Raw genomic sequence first — 21,230 nt, 5'->3', positions numbered from 1 at the left:
CACCCCTGCACCCCCACTCCCACCCCCCCAACCCTGCCTCTGCCACTGAACTGATACCATTTTATGCAACGTGGTTTTTTGTTGTTGTTGTTTTTTAGCCACTGTGCTTCGAATTGGGAAAACATGATGGTTTTTCCTTTATACAGAATAAATGGCTGTCAATGACAGAAATCTCACCGAGGCCTTTCTTTTGTAGGGAATGCCTGAAAGGGCCTGTCTTCGAGATTTATGAAAGAGCCCCAGTGAGCCACCATCACCCAGTTGTACCTCCAAAGCAAATGCAGGGAAGGGGAATTCTGTGAAGGTTTCATCAGATCACCTGTCAGGGGCCATCAGTCGGCTTGTCTCCCTCCTGTGAAAGGGTCTGCTTTGCCCACTTGGCAGGAGCTGCCTCCTTCCTGCAGGGGGTTTACTAGGCCCCAGCAGGGATCCAGAGGCAACTCAGGCAGGAGAAAACCCCAGTCCCGTTAGAAGCCAGAGCGGCAGACCGGGGGCAGGTGCACCCAGTTATTTGGGATGCGTGGATTTGAGGGAGGAGAAAGCTACACATCCAGCCAGCTGAAGGCCTGCCGTAAGCTTTGATTCTGGTCATTCAAACCATTCAAGAATCTGTGAAACTCTAAAGACCTGAGTTTTCTCTCTCTCCCAGTCTGTCCCATTAGCTCTGTCAAGATTAGCGTCTTTTGGTTTTTGTAGTTAATTATTCTTTGGTATTCTCTTCCAGGGTTTTGAAATCAAATTGCTTGAAATCAAATCACTCTCTCCCATGTGATTAGGTTATCTTTTATAATAGGACCGCAATAATCCTTTCAAGAAGAACACAGGGTTTCAGATCAGTGCTGTCAAAAAAAAAAGTCCTGTGTCCCATGAATTTTAGTCTTGGGGGAGTGAGAAAACACTACCAGCCCCTTATTATGCATCCAGAAGTACCACCCCATGCCGTCCGTCATCACAGACCTGGAGAAATGAAAAGAAAACCTACGGTGAGCTGTCTGATTAATGCAAACTCAAAGAGAGCTTAGGGGGTGGCAACTACTTGGCGTGGTAGGATGAATGAGCTCCAAGACCCCAGTCATCTTATAACATGTTTATGAGGCTGAGCAGGTCTGTTTCCTGCTTTGGAATTCTCTCTCCTGGGGGGAACAGGTAACCTTATCAGTGGCTTTTTCCAGTCCTTCTAGCCAAAAAAAGAAACTATGTACTTTGGAATCTGCTGATGGAGATCAAAGAGAGATAAAGAGAAAAGTCAAGTGCATTTCTCAGGCTATACATGGAAAACAGAAGGAGCTTTGTTTTTCAGGTAGTAGTTAAGATCTCAGCTTAGTTACCGTCTTGGGGGCTTTCTTCCACCATCTCCGCCCACTGAGTCACCCATCCTCACCTGGCTCAGTTTTTTCTTCATAACGCTTATCAGCATTCAAAGTTTACCCTGCTTGCTTGTTTTCCCCTTATTATGTTGTTTCCCAATACGGGTGTACGGGCTGTGGTGGCAGGAACACGTATTAGGGGATCGATACGTACTTTCTGAATGGTGTCAGGGGAGGGGAGGTTGAGGAAAGAACAGGAAGAGGCAGAGGTTGGAGTCAGACCTGGGTTGGTCTGTGTACCCTTGAAATAATTACTGAACCTCAGTATTCTTGCCCATAAAATGGGCATGATATTTGCTTCCCAGGGTAGCCATGGAGAATTAAATGAGGTAAAGGACATGGTAACATCTGGCGCAGGGACTGGCACATGGAGGTACGAAGTAAATACTAGCTCATTCTCCAAGCCTTGACTGAAACCGTTTTACTGGACAAGAAACAAGGCCGTTCACTGTCTGTGAGTGTCCAGTGTGTCTCAGGCCTCCTCTTTGAGTCCAGGACTGGGATCTCTGAGAACAGTACTGATCCTCCTTGGGCTCTAGGAAGAACCACCAGAGAATGTAGGCGGCTGCACGCGGTTCTACATGGATGCGTTAAGGAGGGGGCCTCAGTGTTTTATACCCAAAGCTTGTCCTCACAAAATGGCATCACCAACTAGGAAACAAGACTCCTGTCCTGCTGGAGCTTTTGTTGTCCTCTGCGGCTGAGGGCCTTCCTGTGAACCCCAGAGGCCCTGAAATAGGTCCCCTGGGCTCCTTGCTGTCACTGGGTGCCACTAGCAGCCTTCAGCATTGGATGATCAAGGCCAAACTTCCGGATGTCTGATCACATCACCTCCCTGGGTAGCAGGATTACTTCTCTCCACGCTCTAGTCACGACCTGGGCAGTGCTCACATCACTCTTTTCCTTGCTGTCACTTAAATCTGCTTCTTTCCCCCCTTTCTTTTTATAAAACCCTTAACATTTAGGCAAAAGAATGGGTTCTGCCCCTTTCACGTTTCCAGAGGCTCTCGCCTCTGCTGAAGCAGCTTTAAAGCAGGTCATCCATTTCTTCAAGCAGCCTGAGCCTTCAGAAACTGGAAATGTGGACGTTTCTTGTTCTCAAAGAGAAACAGACCTCAGGGTGGGCGGGTGGGCCCAGGCAGCAGGCTGGTCCTCGGTCTGATTCTCTGCGAGCCGCCTGCCGTCCAGAGGCGCCAGGTCAACATTTTGTTCCTCCACTCGTTAGACAGCAGAGCAGCCTGGGGGAAGGGAGGCACACACAGCCTTTTGAATCTGCCAGACCCCAGCTTCAAACACCAGCTCTACCCCTCTGCATAGTACCAGGTGTTGGGAAAAGGAGCAACTCATCCATCTCATGTGGGAGGGTTGTTGGGAAGGATGTGGTGTGCTGTGATGCTTAAGAGAGCGGCCTTCCAAGTTGCCCTGCTGCGTCCGTGGCCTGGCTCTGCCACTGTTTGTTCTGTGTCCTCAGGCAAGGTAGCTAACCCTCCAGGACTTGACTGCATCGTCCAGTAGGACAGGGATAGTAACAGCAGCCCACCTGGCAGGGCTGGTGTTGGATGAAAAGCTCATGAAGGGCCTACCTGGCGCTCTGCACATGGTAAATGCTCGGCACGTGTCCATTACTGGACAGCAGAGGTAACGCATACAGCCCTTATTATTACTCGTGTGCTGTGTTGATTGCCTCTGTTTGGCCAGCCCCTGGGCTGACTAGGAGTCAGGGATGTTCTGCTGAATAGATCCCAGAGCTCAAGAGCAGGGGAGGCAGACTTGAAAGAAATTATGACCCTGCTGAAGTGTTAAATATTACCTTTGATGGATAGCAAGGGACTGCAGGAGAATAGTGAATTCCACAATGCTGCTACCCATTCTGGAGTACCCAAAATGCTCCAGAATATTAGAAGTCCTTATGCAGAAAAATGGCCATGAGAGAGTAGGAAGTACATTTGGAGTTTTGGTGATTTGTTCACTCAGTTCTTTATTGGGAAGTGCAAAGGCCCTGAGGTAGTGGATTAGTCTCCTATACAGTACCAAATCACACAAACTCAGTGACTTGAAACAACACAAATTTATTCTCTTACAGTACCAGAGGTCGGAAGTTGAAAATGTGTCTCACTGGGCTAAAACCAAGGTGTTAGTTAGGCTATATTCGTTTCTGGAGGCTGTGGGGAAAAATCCAACCCTGCCTTTTCCAGCTTCCAGGAGGCACCTACATTCCCTAGCTCGTGGTGACTTCCACCATCTTCAAAGCCAGCAAAGGCCAGTGGAGGCTTTTTTTGCATTTCACCTCTTGGACACTGACTCTTCTGCCTTCTTCCTCGTTACTTCTAAGAACCCTTATCCACCAGGATAATCCAGGCTAATCTCCCCATCACAAGGTCAGCTGATTAGCAAACTTAGTTTCATCGAAACCTTGATTCCGTTTCACCATAGGTAGTCACAGGCTCTGGGGCTTAGGACATAGCACCTCTGGGGGCCATTATCTGCCTACCCAAGGCAGGAGGTGGCTGGATGCGTTTAAGGTGTTGTCCAGAGGCCACTGTGGTGGACACACACAGATCAAAAATGGATCTGGGAGAGGCCAGAGCAGGCCTTTCAAGCCTGGAGCCTTGGGAGGCTCTCCGAGGCACTTACACAGAGGAAGGGCATGTAATGGTTTATATTTGTAAAGGATCAGCTCCAGCAGTTGGAGAGAGGATGGGGGAAGTGGGGCGAGAGAGGACTCAGGGCGACTGGCTGATGTTCAGGGACAAGGGCCTGGGAGGGGGTGGGAAAGGAGGGGATCTGCGGGCCTGTGTTGGAGATGTCAGTGACGGCCTTGCTGGATAGGAGGTGTGGAGAAGGCAATTCTGGTCCTGTTTCCCGCTGGGAGGAAAATGATGCCTGTGGACCCTGTGGCAGGCGGTCACAGATGCTAATGTGGATGGGTTTTCCATGCACTGGGCACTGTGCTGGGTGCCTTGTGTTGTAATTCATCCGTGTGGCACCCATTTGAGGCAGTTATGCAAATGCTCCCCTCGAGGAGAGGTGGTGGTGGAGGACTGTGGCCAAGAGCACAGGCTGCCTGTGTTTGAATCCTGGCTCTGCCGCCGACTTGCTGTGACGCTTGGACATGTGCCTCAGTTTCCTTATATGAGAATGGGGCAATGATACCCTAATGTTATAAGGTTAAAATGAGGATTAAATGAATTATTATATATCTAAATCCCTGCTGACTCATGGAAAGCACTAGATAAGCATAACAGTATCATTTTTGAACAGTTGAGATCATTGAGGCACAGAGAGGTTAAGTATCTTGTCTAAGGACACACAGCTAGGGAGTGCTGGGACCCAAAGCCAGACTCTTAGCTCCTGTACCTTGCCACCTCCTCTCTGTAAGGGACTTTCAGAGCCGTGGTGAAAACTGTGTGTGCTAATAGACCCAAAAGCCCTTATCATGTTCGGCACATCATGTATGTTCCATAAATGTATGTATGTGGAAGTGTAGTTCCTTTTTCTGTAAAACGGGGGTGATGACTTGCACCCTGTCTCGCTCACAGGTGACCATAAGGCTCCAATGAGGAAGGGAAAGCACTTTGGGAGTGGCAGAGCTCCCTGTGCATAGGTGGGTTTTGTACTAAAATCATTCAGAGGGCCTTGTAGAACCATTTCCCCTGGAAGTGCCCTCACAGACGAGCTGAGCTGGTCCCTGCTGTCCTTCATCTCTGTTCTCCATGCCCTGTCTCCCCGTTCCTCCCTCCATACCCAGACTGTGGCAGAACAGAGGAGTGGGGAGGAGCCTTCCCTTTGCAGGCTGGGAGCCAGTCTCAGTGCAGGGCAGAGCTTAGACTGGCTTGTGATCTTCTCCATCGACTCCTTTTGTCCCGTGGCAGACTCTGTAGCAAGATCATAAAGGTATCTCATGGGAAAGTGGCTTGCTCATTCTTGCCATCCCCTGTGGCCTCACAGTTGGAGCTCTTCCCTTGTTGGGCCTTTGGTAAACCCTTGCTAAGTCAAAGCCACAGGTCGGTCAGTGTTTCTGTCCCAGGATTGCCCTTTCTCCATGGTCCTCATGACATGAGCAGCCCAGGAGAGCTCGCCTGTGTCTCCACCATCCTTGGGCCTTTACCCAGCATGTATTCATGGAGGACCTCTGTGTGCTGGGCTCTCCGCTAGGGGATGGAGAGCAATAGTGAGCAATGGAGACTATTTCTGGTGGGGAGAAATAGATACAAATTAATCAATCACACGATTAATGTAAAATTCTGGCTTGGATGATCTTCTATAACAGGGGAATTTGATTTGATCCAGGAAGCTAGGATTCTCTGGGACAGAGATGTGATGGATAAGTGGAATTTGCCAGGCAAAAAGAGAGGGGAGTGATCCGAGGAAAGGTGCTATCCTGTGCAAAGGCCCTGTGGCAGGAAGAGGTGTGGTTCTTTGAGAAACTGAGGAAGAAAGCTAGCATTGTTAAGGCAGAGATCGGGAGGATAAGCTGAGGCTGGAGGCCTGAGTGGGTGGGACTCAGGGCTCAGGACTGCAGGGCCTGAGGAGCCGTATTGCGCTTGATCTTTATACCTGATAGATGTGTTTAAGTGTGTGTTGGGGGTCAGGTAGAGATATCACCCTGCCTGCTGTGTGGACAACTGGTGTAGGAGGCGGAAGAAAACTCCAGCTATTGATGGGTTAGGAGGCTGCTGCAGGAGTCGCGTGGAGAGATGGGAGTGCTTTAGATTAGACAGGTGCTGTAGGGAGAAAAGAAAGGAGGGATACTTAGTAAATTAATAGGGTAGTGAAGATCTTATGGCTGTTTTTTTTATTGAGCACATACTCTGTACCAGCTGCTGTGCTAAACGCTTTTCATAGGTTATCTTATTTACTCTCAGGATTATTATGAGGATTAAATATTCCTGTCCTTATTTTACAGATGAGGAAACCAAGGATCAGAGAGGTTAGGTCACTCACTCAAGGCCCCACAGCCAGTAGGTGACAGAGTCCTACAGCAACTTCTTAACTTTAACATGCAATTGGATCACTTCGGGGGGCTTCTTAAAATGCTGGCTCTAATTCAGCAGGTCTGGGGTGGGGCCCAGGATGCTTCAGTCCTGACATGCTCACGAAGTATGCCCAACTCCTAGTCCCTGGACCGCACTTTGAGCATCCAGGGTCTAGCTTCAGGGCCCAGACTCTCAACCCTGGTGCCTTAGAACAGCTACAGATGAGGTGAGATTTCTGAGACTGCTCAAATCTGCATTCCCGTGGGCAGGATGCCGGAGGGCTGTCTGGGCCCCAGCTAGGTAGGGAGTGATACCACATTTTCATTTCCTACATTTGCCTTTCAATATCTCAAGCAAACCCAAAAGTGAAAGGAGGAAGGCAGCACCTCCCCCATCTATTCCCCAGTCGAATCCCGCCTGTGTCCAGCTGCTGGATTAGACCATGGGCTGTGTGTATTCACCGATGTCTCATTAGCCGGCACCAAACAGGTCGTGCTGTGATGGAGGTAGATTGAGGAATCTAATATGGATGGTTTTTAGGGACCAAGCTGTCAGCTGTCTCCCTGCACTGTGCTGAAAAGGAAGGAGAAAAAAAAAATTAACCCAACATCCTCATCTCTTTATCTGTGTGGTCATTAGATCCCAGGATCATTAGAGACCAAATCCTTTCCCACTCAGCCCCTGCAGATGGGGCCAGGTGTCACTGCTGGGAGACGCCAATAAGGCTGCAAGGCGTGGTGTGAGCACTTGTCTCTAATGACTGGGAAAATCCATTTCCCGTCTTGGCAGCTTTGAGACGTTGTGGTGGTAGTTCTGGGTCACTGCCAGGCCTGATCCTGTCTGTGTGTGGGTTTTCTTTAAAATGGGGGATGTCGCCCCGTTTCAGTGATTACTCCTTCCTGTCCAGTTGCCCCCAGAGAACTTTCCAGCACAAACTCTTAGTTTTCCGGTCTAGAAGCAAACTGCCAGCGAGTCCCATTTCCTTCCCTCCTCATCGACATCCTTTCTCTCATGACTCTGCTGTTCTGGGGCTCGTGAGCCGGGATGGACGTCTGTGCCCACGTGATTGATGTGGGGGATTCCAGTCACTTTTCTCGGGAAAGAATTCTAGAGCTCTGAGACAGGTAGAAAGAACATCTTAAACAAAATAATGATGTGTACCTCAGACTAGTAAATATTTTTCATCTTAAGATTTCATGTCCTTGTAATTTGTTCAGGTGGACAGGAACATCTTTCGTCTGAGAAGGAACTAATGGGATGTTTTAGGATTCAGCTCCCATTGCTCTGCCTGTGTCTATCATTGCGTCTTTGTTTCCTGCCTTTATAGGACTTGGCAAAAGGAAGGCTCTGTGGTCTATTGTTAGGTGTCCTTTGAATCTATAAATCACAGACGGCTGGAAGGGAGGGGCTTCTAGAGACCATCTAGAGCTGCCTTCTGTCTCCAGCATGGACACGCACGTATGCAAACGCAGACGATGACTGCCTGTTGTGTATTTCTGGAACCCAGTGGGGGCAGAGGTATAGTTTCTCTTGGTATTTAGTTCTCATGTCTCCTGATTCTTGTAGTCATGTTCTTGAGTCCATCCCAGATCCCCCTTGCCGCGGCTCAGGCTGCCCCTGCTCCAGTCAGCCACATCACCGTCCTGGCCCACGTTCTTGGAGACAGGACCATCCCCTAAGCTGTTGACTTCTGCGTCCTGGCCGTGGCCGATCACTTCCCCAGTCTGAGCCTCATGCAGTTCTCGTAAAAGGTGGCTTTGGGAATAGAAACTGTCTCTGGCGCTCAGATTCTGTTTGACTCTGAGATTCTGGCTCTGTGCTTCTGTTTATGTTGTTTCTCTCGCTGGTTGGCCTTGTCTCTGACTCCCAGCTGTAGAAGACCTTCTTCTCTTTTGTCAAACCTGGCTCCGTCCTATCCACTCCATGGCCAACCACCCAAGCACTTCCTTCTGACTTAGGAGCAGCACCGTCTCATTGCTTCCCTATGTTTTTCACTCTAACAACCTTTAATTTTCACATTATAAATATTTCTAGATACTCATTGTAGAAAATCCAGAAGATATAAGTCAATTAGAAGGAAAAGATTACAACCACTGAACTCACTATCAGAGATAATCACTGTCAGCGTTTGGTGTATTTCCTTCCTGTCTTTTCTTTTCCTTCTTCTTCTTTAAAATACTCATACATGGTCCAAGAAGTTTCATGCTGTATCATTTGGTGCCCTGCTCTTTCACTTATCATACAAGTAGCATTTCTATAATCACTGTGCACTTGGAAACATTTTTTTATTATCTGTTTATTACTTTACATCTCATACTTTATTGAGCTCTTGCATGATTGTTTCTAAATGAGAATAATATCTATCCTGTCAAGACCACTGAACTCCCCAAATCAAGTGAGATAAAGTGTGCAAAGAGCTACACAAATATAAATGACTATTATTTAGTTTGATCTCCCCAAGCGAACTGCATTACTGTATTGTCAGAAGCTTGTTTTATATTTTTCCATTCACCAAGTGTTGCGTCTTGATGGGCAAAACAAGGTGTCTGGATTTACTCTTTAAAAGGGAACATACGGGGCGCCTGGGTGGCTCAGTGGTTAAGCCGCTGCCTTTGGCTCAGGTCATGATCTCAGGGTCCTGGGATCGAGCCCCGCATCATCAGGCTCTCTGCTCAGCAGGGAGCCTGCTTCCTTCCCCTCTCTCTGCCTGCCTCTCTGCCTACTCTGTCAAATAAATAAAAAATCTTTAAAAAAAAATAAAAATAAAAGGGAACATACATATTAAGATCTTTTAATTTTTCCCCCCAGCAATTTCTAAGAAGTTCTGACCTAAATAACTTACATGAAGTGCAGAAAAAGGAGTGTGCCTGGAGATGTTCGTTATGGCATTATTTACAATAACTGCAAAGTAGAAATCACTGAAATGTCAGATTATATGGGAGGATGGTTAAGTAAATGATGCTGAACCTACTTGCTAGACTGTTATATGGCTCTTGAAAATGATGTTTGCAAAGCCTTTGTAATAAAATGGAAAATGTTTATGTCGTCATCCCTGGAAGAAGCAAAGATGAATGCGAAAAGAATAGAAAGGAAAACACCAAAATGGGAATGGTGGTTATAGTATTTGAATAATGGGTGGTGGTTTTCTTTCTGCTTTTATACAGTGAACATCTATATGTTAGATACATTAAAAGATAGATAGATAGATAATGGAGTCTTTATTTATTTATTTTTTAAGTAAGTTCTGTGCCCACTGTGGGGCTTGAGCTCACAACCCTGAGAACAAACATTGCATGTTCTACCAACTGAACCCACTCGGTGCCCCCTGAATGGGTTTTAAAAAAAAATAATTTCAGATTTGTAGAAAAGTTGCAAATATCTAACAAAGGTTTCACTTTTACCCTTTACCCAGATTTCTCAAATATTAACATTTTACCTTTTGCTTTTTTTCCTCTCTTGCCCTCCCCACAGTTTTCTGAACCATCTGAGAGTAAGTTGCAACCATAATTCCCCTTAAATATTTCATTGTGTATTACCAAAAACTTAGTGCCACTTTTCTACATAAGCACAGTAAAACCCTTCAAAGAAAAAATTAACAGTGGTATCACCGATACTACCGATTCCTACGCCCCATTCAAATTTTGTCAGGTGTCTTGACAATTGTCTTCATAGAAATAATAATAATTGTTGTTATTTCTGCTCCAGGATCACATTCAAGTTCACGTGTGACGTTTAGTTCATGTCTCCCTAATCTCCTTTGATCTAGAACAGTCCTTTAGTCTTTCCTTTTCTTCCATGACCTTGATGTTTTTGAAGAGTGAAGGTCATTTATGTTGTGCATGGTCTCCCGATTTCCGTTTGTGTGATTCTTCCTCATGATTCAGCTTAGGTTTGAAATTTGGGGCAGAATACTAGTGAAATGAAGGACTGCCTATCAAGTGGCATATGACATTGATTTGTCCCTACTAATCATTTTTAAAAATGCAAATAACTGTAGGACACCTGGGTGGCTCAATCAGTTAAGCATCTACCTTTGGCTCGGGTCATAATCCTGGGGTCCTGGGATCGAGCCCCGCATTGGGCTCTCTCCCACTCCCCCCTCATGGTCTCTCCTTCACTCTGTCAAATAAATAAATAAAATCTTTTTAAAAATATATAAATAACTTTATTGAGCTATAGTTCATGTACCATAAAATTCACCTTTTTTGAAAGTATAAAATTCAGTGATTTTGTATATTCACAGAGTTGTACACTCCTCCTCATCAATTATAGAACATTTTCAACACCCCAAAAAGACTTCATTTCCACTAGCAGTCATTCCCTATATCTTCTTTACCCAATCCCTGGTGACTACTAACCTACTTTCCATCTGCATGAATGTGCCTGTTCTGGACGTTTCATAGAAATGGGATACTACACTGTGTGGCCTTTTGTGTCTGGTTTTTGAGGTTCCTCTCTGCTGTAGCATGTGGCAGTATTTCATTTCTTTTTTTTATGACTGAGTACTATTCCATTGCATATATATGGTTTTTTTCCTACATTTTGATTCATTTATCAGTCAGTGGACATTTGGGTTTTTCATTTTTTTCTCTGTTACAGGCAGTGTTGCTATGCACACGCATGTATACATTTTTTTGTGTGGACTTATGTTTTTTATTTTCCAGGAGATGTGTCAGGGGACCCCTAGGTTCAGTGATTCACCAGGGGGGCTCATAAGACTCAGCACTTGGTCCTACTCCCAGCTGTGATCTGTACTGTAGTGAAAGGACACAGAGAAAAATCAGCAGAGGGAAAAAGGGCATGCAGGGAATCCCAGAGGAAACCAGGCACAGCTTCTAAGAGTCCTCTCCCAGCAGGATCATACAGGCTACGCCAGATTCTTCCAGCACTGAATCGTGACAACACGTGTGAGGTGTCATTTAATATCAAGGAAGCTCATTAGAGACTCAGAACCAGAGGATTTTATTGGGGGCTGGTCACACAGGCCCCATTTTAGCATATACCCAAATCCTCGACTCCCAGAAGGAGAGCAGGTAGGTATCCAGCCTCCCAGACTGTACAGTCTAAGGATAGGAAACCACCCTCGCCAGTTCGAGAACGGTGGACCACTCGTGGAATCCTCATTCACAGATGCCAGCCGAGGACCAGCCTTGCAGGCAGGCCTTGCTAGGGATGGGAACTTCTGGCCAGCTGTGAGTTCTTTTCTGCACAGCTCCATAGGAGTGGAGTTGCTGGGCCCCATGGGAATTTTCTATTTAACTTTTTTTGCCAAACTGTTTTCCAGAGGGACTGCACCACTTTCATTCCCACCTGCAACGTATGAGGGTTCCAATTTCTCTCCGTTGTGGCCAACACTAGTTTTTGTTCATCTTTTTTATTTTATGGCTTTCTAAGAGGCACTAATAGGTTTTTAAGTTAATGATTTACAAGCATTTAGAACAAAAAATGGTTATTCGTAGGAGCCAAAATGGGTTCTCTAAGAACAAACCATGCCCATGTAACCCCTGATTTTCCTTAAAAAAAAAAAAAAAAAAAAGCAGCAGTTTATTTTTTCCGTACTAGCTATGCTAGGGGAGTGTTTTTGTGTTTCAGCCCTGTCCTTCACAATGTCTTCATGTACCAGAATGGAGACACAGGGGTTGTATGGATTGGTGGGTTCCTTACTTGCTGACAGGTAACACTCAAAAATGCAACATCCAGGAGGAAGGCCTCTGCGGCGATTTCCCCAATACTGTTCTCAGGCCCCCTGTTTAGTGTTTCTGCCGAAAACTCGGAGGGGAGACACAGATGGTAGTCCTATCAAGTTTGCAGATTACCCAAAGCAGGCAGACACATGCACATTGAGTTGTAAGATCTGGTTCCAGAAGATCCTGACAGCACAGAATGGTAGGCAGAGTCCTACAACATAAAATTATTAGGGACAAATGGCAAGTTCACGCCCACAGGATCTGGTCCAGATGTAACCAGGGAGAGTTTGCACTTCGGTTTCTTCTCATTAACAAAAGTATAGCCAACCATAACAACTGGGCAACAAAGTCTTAGGGCACCCCGGAAAAACGCGATGATGTATGGGTCTGCAGTTTCAGGGAATTCAGAGATCGGACAGGAGGAGAGTTGTTGAAGGAGCTGGACTGCTTGGTGGGCCAACAGACAGCCTAAGGTGACTGGAGAGTTGGCTCCCCCTTTCTGAAGGTCTCTGGTATAAAGGCAGTATGAACTGTCTTTCCCATGGCCCATAGGGGAAAACAGATTTGGACTGATTAAGGAAGCATTTTGTGAAACTGTAGTCAAATGGGCTGCCCGGTAAGGTGGTGAGCATCCCATCACTGGTGGTATTCAAAGAGGCATTACTTAATCTTTAATTAAGGAACTTGCATGGGGCAGGAGGTCGTCTGGATGACCTTTGAGGTCTTAGAACTGCCTAGCATGAAGCGAGGGTCTGTCCACCCCTAAAGTCCAGTTCAGGGGTCACCCAGGGCATGTTATCACCAGCTCCAGAGTGAGATAGACTTTCCGTGGTTCATTCTCTTCCTGTGTCCCTAACAGTCCTGTGTATCCATCAGGACACTTGGGTACCCACTTGAGACACACACTTGCCTTCTTCTCAGTGCCTCTGTTTCCCAGAAGCCCCTCTCCTCTGACCCATTATCTAGCTTACTCAGGTCACGTGAGGTCCACCAGTCTGCCGACCGTGTGTTAAACTCTACAGCCATTTTCTTGTTCTCACAGCCATTCAGCAAATATTCAGGGACACCTAGTATGTGCCAGGCCCTGAATGATTGCGAGACCTGCAGCAATGACCAGGGGTTTGGTGGGGGAGGGGGAGCACATAAAAGCTTGACTGCAGGCTGCTGTGGGCTGTGAAGTCAGGAGTGTGGGGAAGGAGTGGGGGCCTGACTTAGGCATGGCTGGGTAGGTGGCCTCCTGCAAAAGGGCTGTCTCAGCTGGGATCTGAAGGAAGGAAAGCAGTTGTCAGGGGAGGAGAACGTGGGCCCAGAGCCGCATTCCTGCTGGGGCTGTAGCCTGGACTGTCGCTGAGCACAGGATAGGGCACCAGCTCGGGCGTTGCTTAGGATGCTTCAGGAAGAGAAGTACAGACTGCCTGGTGGAGGTCTTTTCCTGTCCCCTGCTCATCCAGTGCCCAGGTTGAGCCACTTGTGACCCGAGATGGGAGACCCGAGTGTGTCTACACGCACACACATGTGTATGTGTGTGAGTGTGTGTGTGAGAGAGAGAGAGTTGAGAGCCATTCTGGTTGCCTTCTGAATCCAGTCCCAAGTGGCATAGGGATTATTTGTGCCTTCATTCCCCTCCACTGGTGTAGATGACTGAGGTAACGGTCCCCGTTCCAAACGTCTCCACATCCGCACAGTGGCAGCTCCCCTGGGAACATGTACAGACCTGTGATTCTCCTAATCACTCGGGTACACCCACTTCTCTTTCTCGCAAGCAGGAGGGGTTTGGAGGTCCTCCCCCTCCAGACCTCTGCTGCTTCTTTCCTTCTGTCATGTGTGTTTTACCAGCCTCCTGCCGCTCTCCCCGCACCCCCTCCCCAACCTCAACTCACATTGACTTAACTGAGGGAGCCTCCAGATCAGAGATACTGAGGGAGGAGGCCAGTCTCCCTTAAGCACTCATACCCAGCAATTAGTTTCTGTTATTGCCAATTCAGGATAAGTAGAAAATAACAGAGGAATGGAACTAGGACTCAAAGCCCATGCCAAGTGCTTGGCATGCGTTACCATGACATTTGCATGTGTGTCGCATGGGAAGTCACATAGCAGGCCGAGCATAAGGGTAGGCTTGGCCAGGCTGGGAGTTGAAAGAGCCTAGTTCCCAGCCCTGCTGGCTGTGTCATCCTGACCACTTCCATCTCTGAGCCTCAGTTTGAACATCTGGGAAATGGAGAGGTGCTGCCGGATCCTGCTGTCATTTCACAGGGGGCGTGGGTCATAGACTCATCACATCTGCCCTCCTGGGCCGTGTATTTGGGTCACAGTGGCAGGCACAGCAGAGGTCATGGTCCAGATGTGCCTGGGAGAGACTGCTAAGCCTTGGCGCCTAGAACAGCAGAGCATGGACGGTGAGGGTGGAGACGTCCAGAAGGAGGGGGCTGCAACAGGAAGGTGGGCCAGGAGCGAGAAGGAGAGAAGTAGAAGGGTGCCATACAGTGTCTGGAGGGGAGGTGAGAAGTAGAGACAAACACGTGGACCAGATGGGTGGTTCTCAGGCTTGGCTTGTGGACCAGCAGGATCGTGGGGGAACTCGTTAGGAAGGCAAGTTCTTGGGCCCACCACAGATCTGCTGGATCCGAAACTCAAGGATGGGGCTGACGCGCTGATTCAGGAAGCTCTCCAGGTGATGCCGATGCCAGCAAAGTTTGAGAACTAAGGACAGGTGGAAGGAGGGATGGTGGTTGTGGTTTGGAGGACCAGATGGGGTTTTTAGAGGCTGAAGAGGGCAGAGGACTCGTGCTTGTCAACCACATGCTGTGGCAGGTCAGAAAGAACATTTCCAGCTACTTTCTTTCACATAAACCTTTCAGGATTAGGGGTTAAACCTTTCAGGAAAACAGGCCTTGGTATCCTCATTTCCAAGAGAAGTCCACTGAGGCTCAGAGACCTTCAGTAACTTGCCAAGGTCAAAGAAGAGGTGAGAGGCGCACACAGACGGCCCTGGCCTTGAAGCCCGAGTTCTTTGCAGTAAACCAGCTACCTCCCCAGGCACCAGGCCCCCAGCTGTGCCTCTGCTGCCGGCCCCACTGTCACCTAAGCGGCCTGCCATGCAGAGGTGAAAGGCAGCACTCTAGAGGGGTGAGCCTGGGGGCCAGGCGAGCAGGACTGAACGTCCATTTCTCTAGCCTCCAGGCTAAGTGCATCCGGGGGACCAAGGTGCTGGCGTGGTGTTCCCTAGAGACTGACATAGTTGCCTTAGAGTACTAAGAACTCATGCACGGACTGGGGGACAGAGTTGATAAATATTCATTGCTGCCTATGTGTGCCAAGACTTGTGCTGGGTGCTGTGAGGGAAACTGAGGCAGGCATAGTTTCTGGCTTTGAAGAGCTTTTGGTTCATAGCCAGGAAACAAAGCCTGATAAGTGATTGGCTGGGGTGCTGGGGAACCTGGGATGGCCAGGGTGAGTCAAGCCAAGTGTCAGAAAGGCGCGGAGAGACTTGTGGCAACATTAAGGGACAGAACAAAGGCTTTAGCAGGGGTGGAAGACCTAAGGCTTCAGAGCCACAGGGCATGGGTTCAGTTCTTAGCACTCTGATTGAGTCTCTGGCTAACCTTGCACAAATTACCTCGTGTCTTTGCCTGGTCTCCTTATCTGCAGAATGGAATCAACCATCCCTAGTTCAGGGGATTGCTTTGTACCAGGCATCACTCCGTGAGTTGTTTCCTTTCTTTCAGAGGATGGCTTTAGGCCAGAGCAAAGCAGGAAGGCTTCATGGAAGAGGTGGCTATTCACTTTGGCACTGAAGGATGGCTAGAATATATTTATTGCTTTTTGTGTCTCCTCTGAGGAATCCGTGGGTAGACTCTGGGCTCATGGGGTCATGTGAGGAAAATGGCCGTCCAGGCAGCTGTCACTGTGAATAGAACTATGTGAGAGGAGGTGGTCTTCCTCAGGTTGGAAGATTATATATTTTTTTCATATGGTTTCGAATCCTGTTGCAGAGGGTGAAGCCAGTGGCCAGTGCCCACGGTCGGGAGTTGCCACACTCAGGTTCTGTTTCCTGCTTTCTCTTACAGATGATGCAGTTCGCCTGGCGAAGCTACAGACTTTACGCCATGGGGAAAAACGAGCTCCGACCGCTCACAAAAGACGGCTATGAGGGCAACATGTTTGGTGAGTTGGTGTGGGTGAGACCCACAGCCCCTCTGCTGGCTGAGTGGAATTCAGTTTTGGCTCTTCCCCCCCCCCCAACCCCCTGCTGAGCTGTGTCCCTATTTCCCCAGACTTGGGGCTCCCAAGTCTGAGTTCCTTCTGGGCTCTTGAGGCTTCTGAGCCTTTTAGATTTGGGGGAAGCCAACACGCTTCCTTCTCACTTTACACTCTTTATACGCACTTAGCATCTGTGTTTTGGAGCAAACACACTTGGACGTGTGACTGGGGGTGGTGAGGAATGGAGACCTGTTTCCCAGGAGCAGGTCAGGGGTTCTGAAGGACACAGAGGACTGGGTTTGACTCCAGCCCCCCAGGCGTAGCTGTAAGACGATCTCGGGTGAGCGCGTGGAGAAATGGGACCTGTTTTTGATGAGGTGGGCGCGTGTGCCACCTTTAGGGTCCTGCGGGTGCGTCTTGCACACCCCGCCAGCGGACGGTCAGGACTGTCGCTCATCGGGGAGCATCACGGGCACTGCCTTGTGTTGGTAGCTCTTGTGTGACCTGCCGCCTCACTTGCTCGTGTCTTTTCCGTTTCCAGCCACGGGTTCTCCTAACTCGAGAGCCTCTCTCAGCTGGAGAGTCTGTAGAGTGCCTTATTGTGGGCATGGCCTCACATTCCAAACTTAACACCCTTCCAAGTCGCCAGCTCTCCGCTCTGCAGGCCTTTCTCCAGAAAAGATGCTGGAGGCGGCCTGGCCTGCTTCTTCCCTGAAAGACGGGAGCTGTCCAGGGCTAGAGATGGAAACTCACCCGCTGTGTTCCTCACTGCTTAGAGACACAGATCCCTGAGGTCCAGAACCAAAGAACCAAGTCAGATGTCCCAGGAAAATCTTCAAGGGAGATTTAAAGGGATGGCCCCTAAGTGTGTGGTCTTGTGAGAAGTGCCTGTGTTATGGGAAGAGGGACACGGGACCTGTCTTCCTCCCTCTAACCAGTCAGCATCACATCCTTTCTGGATGTTCCAATAACTCACTCCCCTTGGGTGTGTGTCTGTGTGTCTGTGTGAGAAAGAGAGAGATTTTCGGTAACTTCTTTCATTTTTCTGTTTATCATAGGAACACAGGGAAAAAGAAAAGGTATCAAAAAGTGAAAAAACAGACAAAAGATAGCTCATTCTGCCACATACATGCAACCTCTGTTGACCTCTTATTCATTTCCTTCCAATCTTCTCTGTGCCTTTTTTCCCCTCGATATACAATTTTATGTTCTCTCTCTCTGGCTTAATGTTACATCATAAGTGTTTCTCTAACTTATTCAGATTTGTCATAAAGGATGTTTTTAATGGTGGCAATTATTGCAGGGATGTGCCATAATTCATTTAACCACCCTGCTAATGTTGGACAGAAGTCGTTTCTAATTTTTTGCTATTAAAAATAATTCAGCAGTTGTCATCTTTGTGCATAAAATGTTGTCTTTGGATAGATTCCTAGGGAGGACTCCTGAGTCAGAAGAGAGAAAGGCAGATATTTCTTTAACCTCAAGTATGAGATGTGTAGAGTCTGGCTGTCTTCTCTGTCTTGGAACATAGACCTTCCCCGAAGTCCCACATTAGCCCTGGGGAAAGGGGGCCAGCGTGGGTCTTACCACAGTCATTGGAGCTTTGGCTACCGGTATAAATCTGGGATGGAACCACGGAGGCTTCCCCTCTCCTTCTTGCTGACAGTTTGCAGATATCCAGGGAATTGGTGGAAGTCGGGGGAGGCTGATTCCTGAAACTGCAGAGCACAGGCATAGCTAGTGCTCAGACCGTCCATGGGGACAGAGGGAGCACCATGGGGAGCACTATGGGTAGGATTAAGCCAAGTTCTGTTGTGTGAAATTCCCAAGGGCTGTCCTTTGCATCTCGACTCTTCAGTCCCTTTTCAATCACCATACCTGATGGAGAAAGTGTGGGCAGCTAGAACGGTGGAAAGAAACTTGGACCTTGAATCCGAGGTACTTGGGTACAAGTCCTCACTCTGTCCTAAGCTATCTTTGTAGCCAAGCCCGAGTTGCTTAACCTCTCTGGGCCCCTGCTCATTTGTCCTTCATACTGGACTACTGTGAGAGCACGAATGAACATGCAAAGGACCCAGTATGTGTGAGTGGTTTACGATTTACAGTACAATACTTGCAGTCAGCAGTTGCCTAGGTGAGCCCATGGGAAGTCCTGAGGTCTCCTCAGTGTCCTTCTCCCAGAGCAGCCACTCCCCTGGGTGCCAGTCCTCCTGTGCCTCTAGGAGTCCTGGCAGCATCTTTCCTGTGCAGCCAGCAAAGACGGCGTACTGGGCGGCTGGCCCCTGGGAAAGGTTTAGTCTTTCACTCAACAAATGCTTATGGACCACTTTCTGGCCCATAAGTTGTGTGACCTTAGGCAAGGCATTTCTCCGTGAGCCTGAGTTTTTCTGCACAGTGGTACTAATGAAAATATTAGACCCGCAGCCCAGGGCCTGCCTGACACACAGAACCTACTTAATAGGTGGTAGCTAAGACTGTGGTTACCCACAAATGTGTCTTATGAGCCAGAGGCTTATGGGAAGCACCCACAGGAGGAGGTTCTAGTTTGGGGTGGATCCATAAGGGACTTCCAAGCCAGACTATTCCCAAAGATAGAAAGAGGTGAGCTAACCTGGGTTAAGCCGCTTGTCACTCTCCCCCTTCTTTTTCCGGCTCACGTGGGCTGCTGGGTGGCATCATTGCTGGGCTCTGGCCGCTGTCATCCTCAGTGACTTCACTACAGACTGAGCCGTGCCAGGAAGGCCAGGTGGCAGCAGTGCACCCCTGCACCCCCCACCCGACCTGGCTGAGCTGTTTGGACACGGGCTCGCGCAGGGCTGAGAGGGGTGCATACGGGGGAGAGTCACGAGTTCACACTGGTGTCTGGCTTTGCAGTGAGAACATCAGATGCCGAGCCCGGTCTCCTGTGCAGCATTTCACCAAATTGAATTCCGCTCCCAGCTGCCCATGCACCCCTCCCTGAATCCGTTCTCACTCCGAGAGTGAGACTGCCGAGTGATGTGTCTCTTGAGCCAGTTTTTGTATCCTTAACAATTCAGAGTCAAAGAGGCTTCCATTTTCCTAACCTCCAGCTCAGCAGGCCCATCAGAAAATGTTCCCAAGCCCCTGGTGCTGCGAGCAAGGCCTTAGCCTGCTCATTGCCTTGTGGCCCAGGCCATGGTGGATATCTGCCTCGTTCCCCTTCCTCTGAGAGGTCGCTCCAGTGTCCCTGTTAGTGTCCAGCCGGGTGGTGGAGAGAGTGTGGACTTTGGATCTAAGCAGGCCTGAGGAGAACCTCGGTGTGGCCACTTAGTAGCTCTGTGGCCTCACACCGCGGAGTAGGGCAGAGACTCCCACCTCCTGGGCGGTGGTGGCAGACTAGAGACGGACTGAGGCCTCGCCCGGAGCCAGGTCCAGCGTGGGCACTCGATGGCAGCTTTCTGACCACTAGTAAGTCACAGGGCCAAGTCTGCCACTCACAGAACGCCTTCAGGGAGGGGAGGGAGAACAGCCAGTGGTGACGCGGCAGCCGGAGTGCCACAAAGCATGATGGCTCAGTGCACAGAGGCCCAGCTTCCTTACCTGCAGAAAGGCCTGCTGCTAGGACTTGGGAGGACGCTCAACAAGCCGGCTGAGGAGCGTGGACTCGGGCCGGATGGCTTGCATGCGCGTGCTGCTGTGCCACTTCTCAGCTGTGTGACCTTGGGCAAGTTTCTTAACCTTTCTGGGCTTCACGGTCCCAGCTGTGAAGTTGGGACCACAATACTACCTACTCACAGGATTGTTTTGAGAACTAAATGAGTTAAGACATGAGAAGTGCTCATATTCATGTCTGGCATTCTTCAAGTCGGCTGCTATGAGGGTGACGTAAGGCTCTTAGGACAGCGTGTGCCTCTCTCACGTTGACTGGAGCGTGTCCAAGACCCCTGGATCCAAGGACCCACGTGAGGGTTCCAGGGCTCCGCAAGACCAGATCCCTCCTGTCCTGTTGCCCCAGCCCTGGAGTGCCCATGGCAGGGATCGTGGGAGGGCAGCCCACTGGTAGGCAGTGTCCTATTCACTCCTTCATTTAAGCAGCTTACAGAGGAATTTTTAGGCAGGGAAAGGTTAAAGTTCAAGGCCATGGAAAAACCCAGCCTCCTGCCAGGAAAAGAATTTCCGGGCGGGTAGTAAGTGACACCTTGCACTGGTGCCAGCTTCCAGCCCTGAAGCACTTAACGAGCATTAATCCTCCCGAGAAGTCAGAATGAGCCCTGATAACTTCATCCTCCCTTTGCAGCAAGGAAAACCAGCAGGGCACAGAGCCTTGGGAGGGGGTACCACCAGAGAGGGTGAAAGGGTTTTAAGGCAACTCCCACTCCTTCCTCTGAGTCGGGGAGAACCAAGGTCAGAGAGCGGAAGGGACTTGCCCAAGGTGACACAGGACGTTAATTACAGGACTGGGGACTTAGACTCTGGTAGCCTGAGTCCCAGCCCAGTGCTCTTTGCACCACCCACTCTGAGATTAGCTAAACTGACCAAGGCCAGATTGTTGAAATGCAGGCCTGTGGTCATGGCCAGATCACCACCAGGAGCTGGGAACTTGCAGAGCTTCGGAGGGAGCAGACCACCAGGAGATGTATGATTTGGGGGCAGAGAGCCCACCCACTTCCTGTACCTGCATCACACCGGGCACTGTGGCTACATTCTCTCGTGTCCTACTCACAGCCCTTGGAAGGAATGTATTACCCATTTGATCCCCATTTCACAGATGAGGACTCTGAGGCTAGGCAAGTTTTAGGACTTGCTTAGTCACACAGTTATCAAGCAGAGACCTGATCATAAGGCTGTCAAACTTCAAAACCCAGTCCATAAGCCACTGTGCTGCCCTGTCCCCCAGTGGCCATAAACAGTGGCCACAGAGAAGGGAACAGGGAGGAGGGTTGGTCTCAGGGTTGGTGGGGCTGCTTCTTCTGCTCCCCTGCCCTGATGGGACCCAGGAGAGGACACACACTTCCTGGGTGGGCAGCCACCCTTCTCCA

General features: G+C 49.1%; 1 protein-coding gene across 2 annotated transcripts in view; it reads left to right on the top strand.

The window, feature by feature from the left end:
• MAN1C1 (mannosidase alpha class 1C member 1) overlaps positions 1 to 21,230 on the top strand; it is a 139,197-nt gene that overhangs the window by 36,790 nt on the left and 81,177 nt on the right. For both annotated transcript variants that reach the window (XM_045997080.1, XM_045997090.1), the window contains exon 2: positions 16,098 to 16,194. In XM_045997080.1, the coding sequence (XP_045853036.1) occupies positions 16,098 to 16,194 (97 nt within the window). The remainder of the gene's footprint in view (positions 1 to 16,097; positions 16,195 to 21,230) is intronic.

The sequence above is a fragment of the Meles meles genome, chromosome 1, assembly GCF_922984935.1.
Source record: "Meles meles chromosome 1, mMelMel3.1 paternal haplotype, whole genome shotgun sequence".
In the NCBI taxonomy this organism is placed as follows: Eukaryota; Metazoa; Chordata; class Mammalia; order Carnivora; family Mustelidae; genus Meles; species Meles meles.
This window is presented reverse-complemented; position numbering and strand designations above follow the sequence as displayed.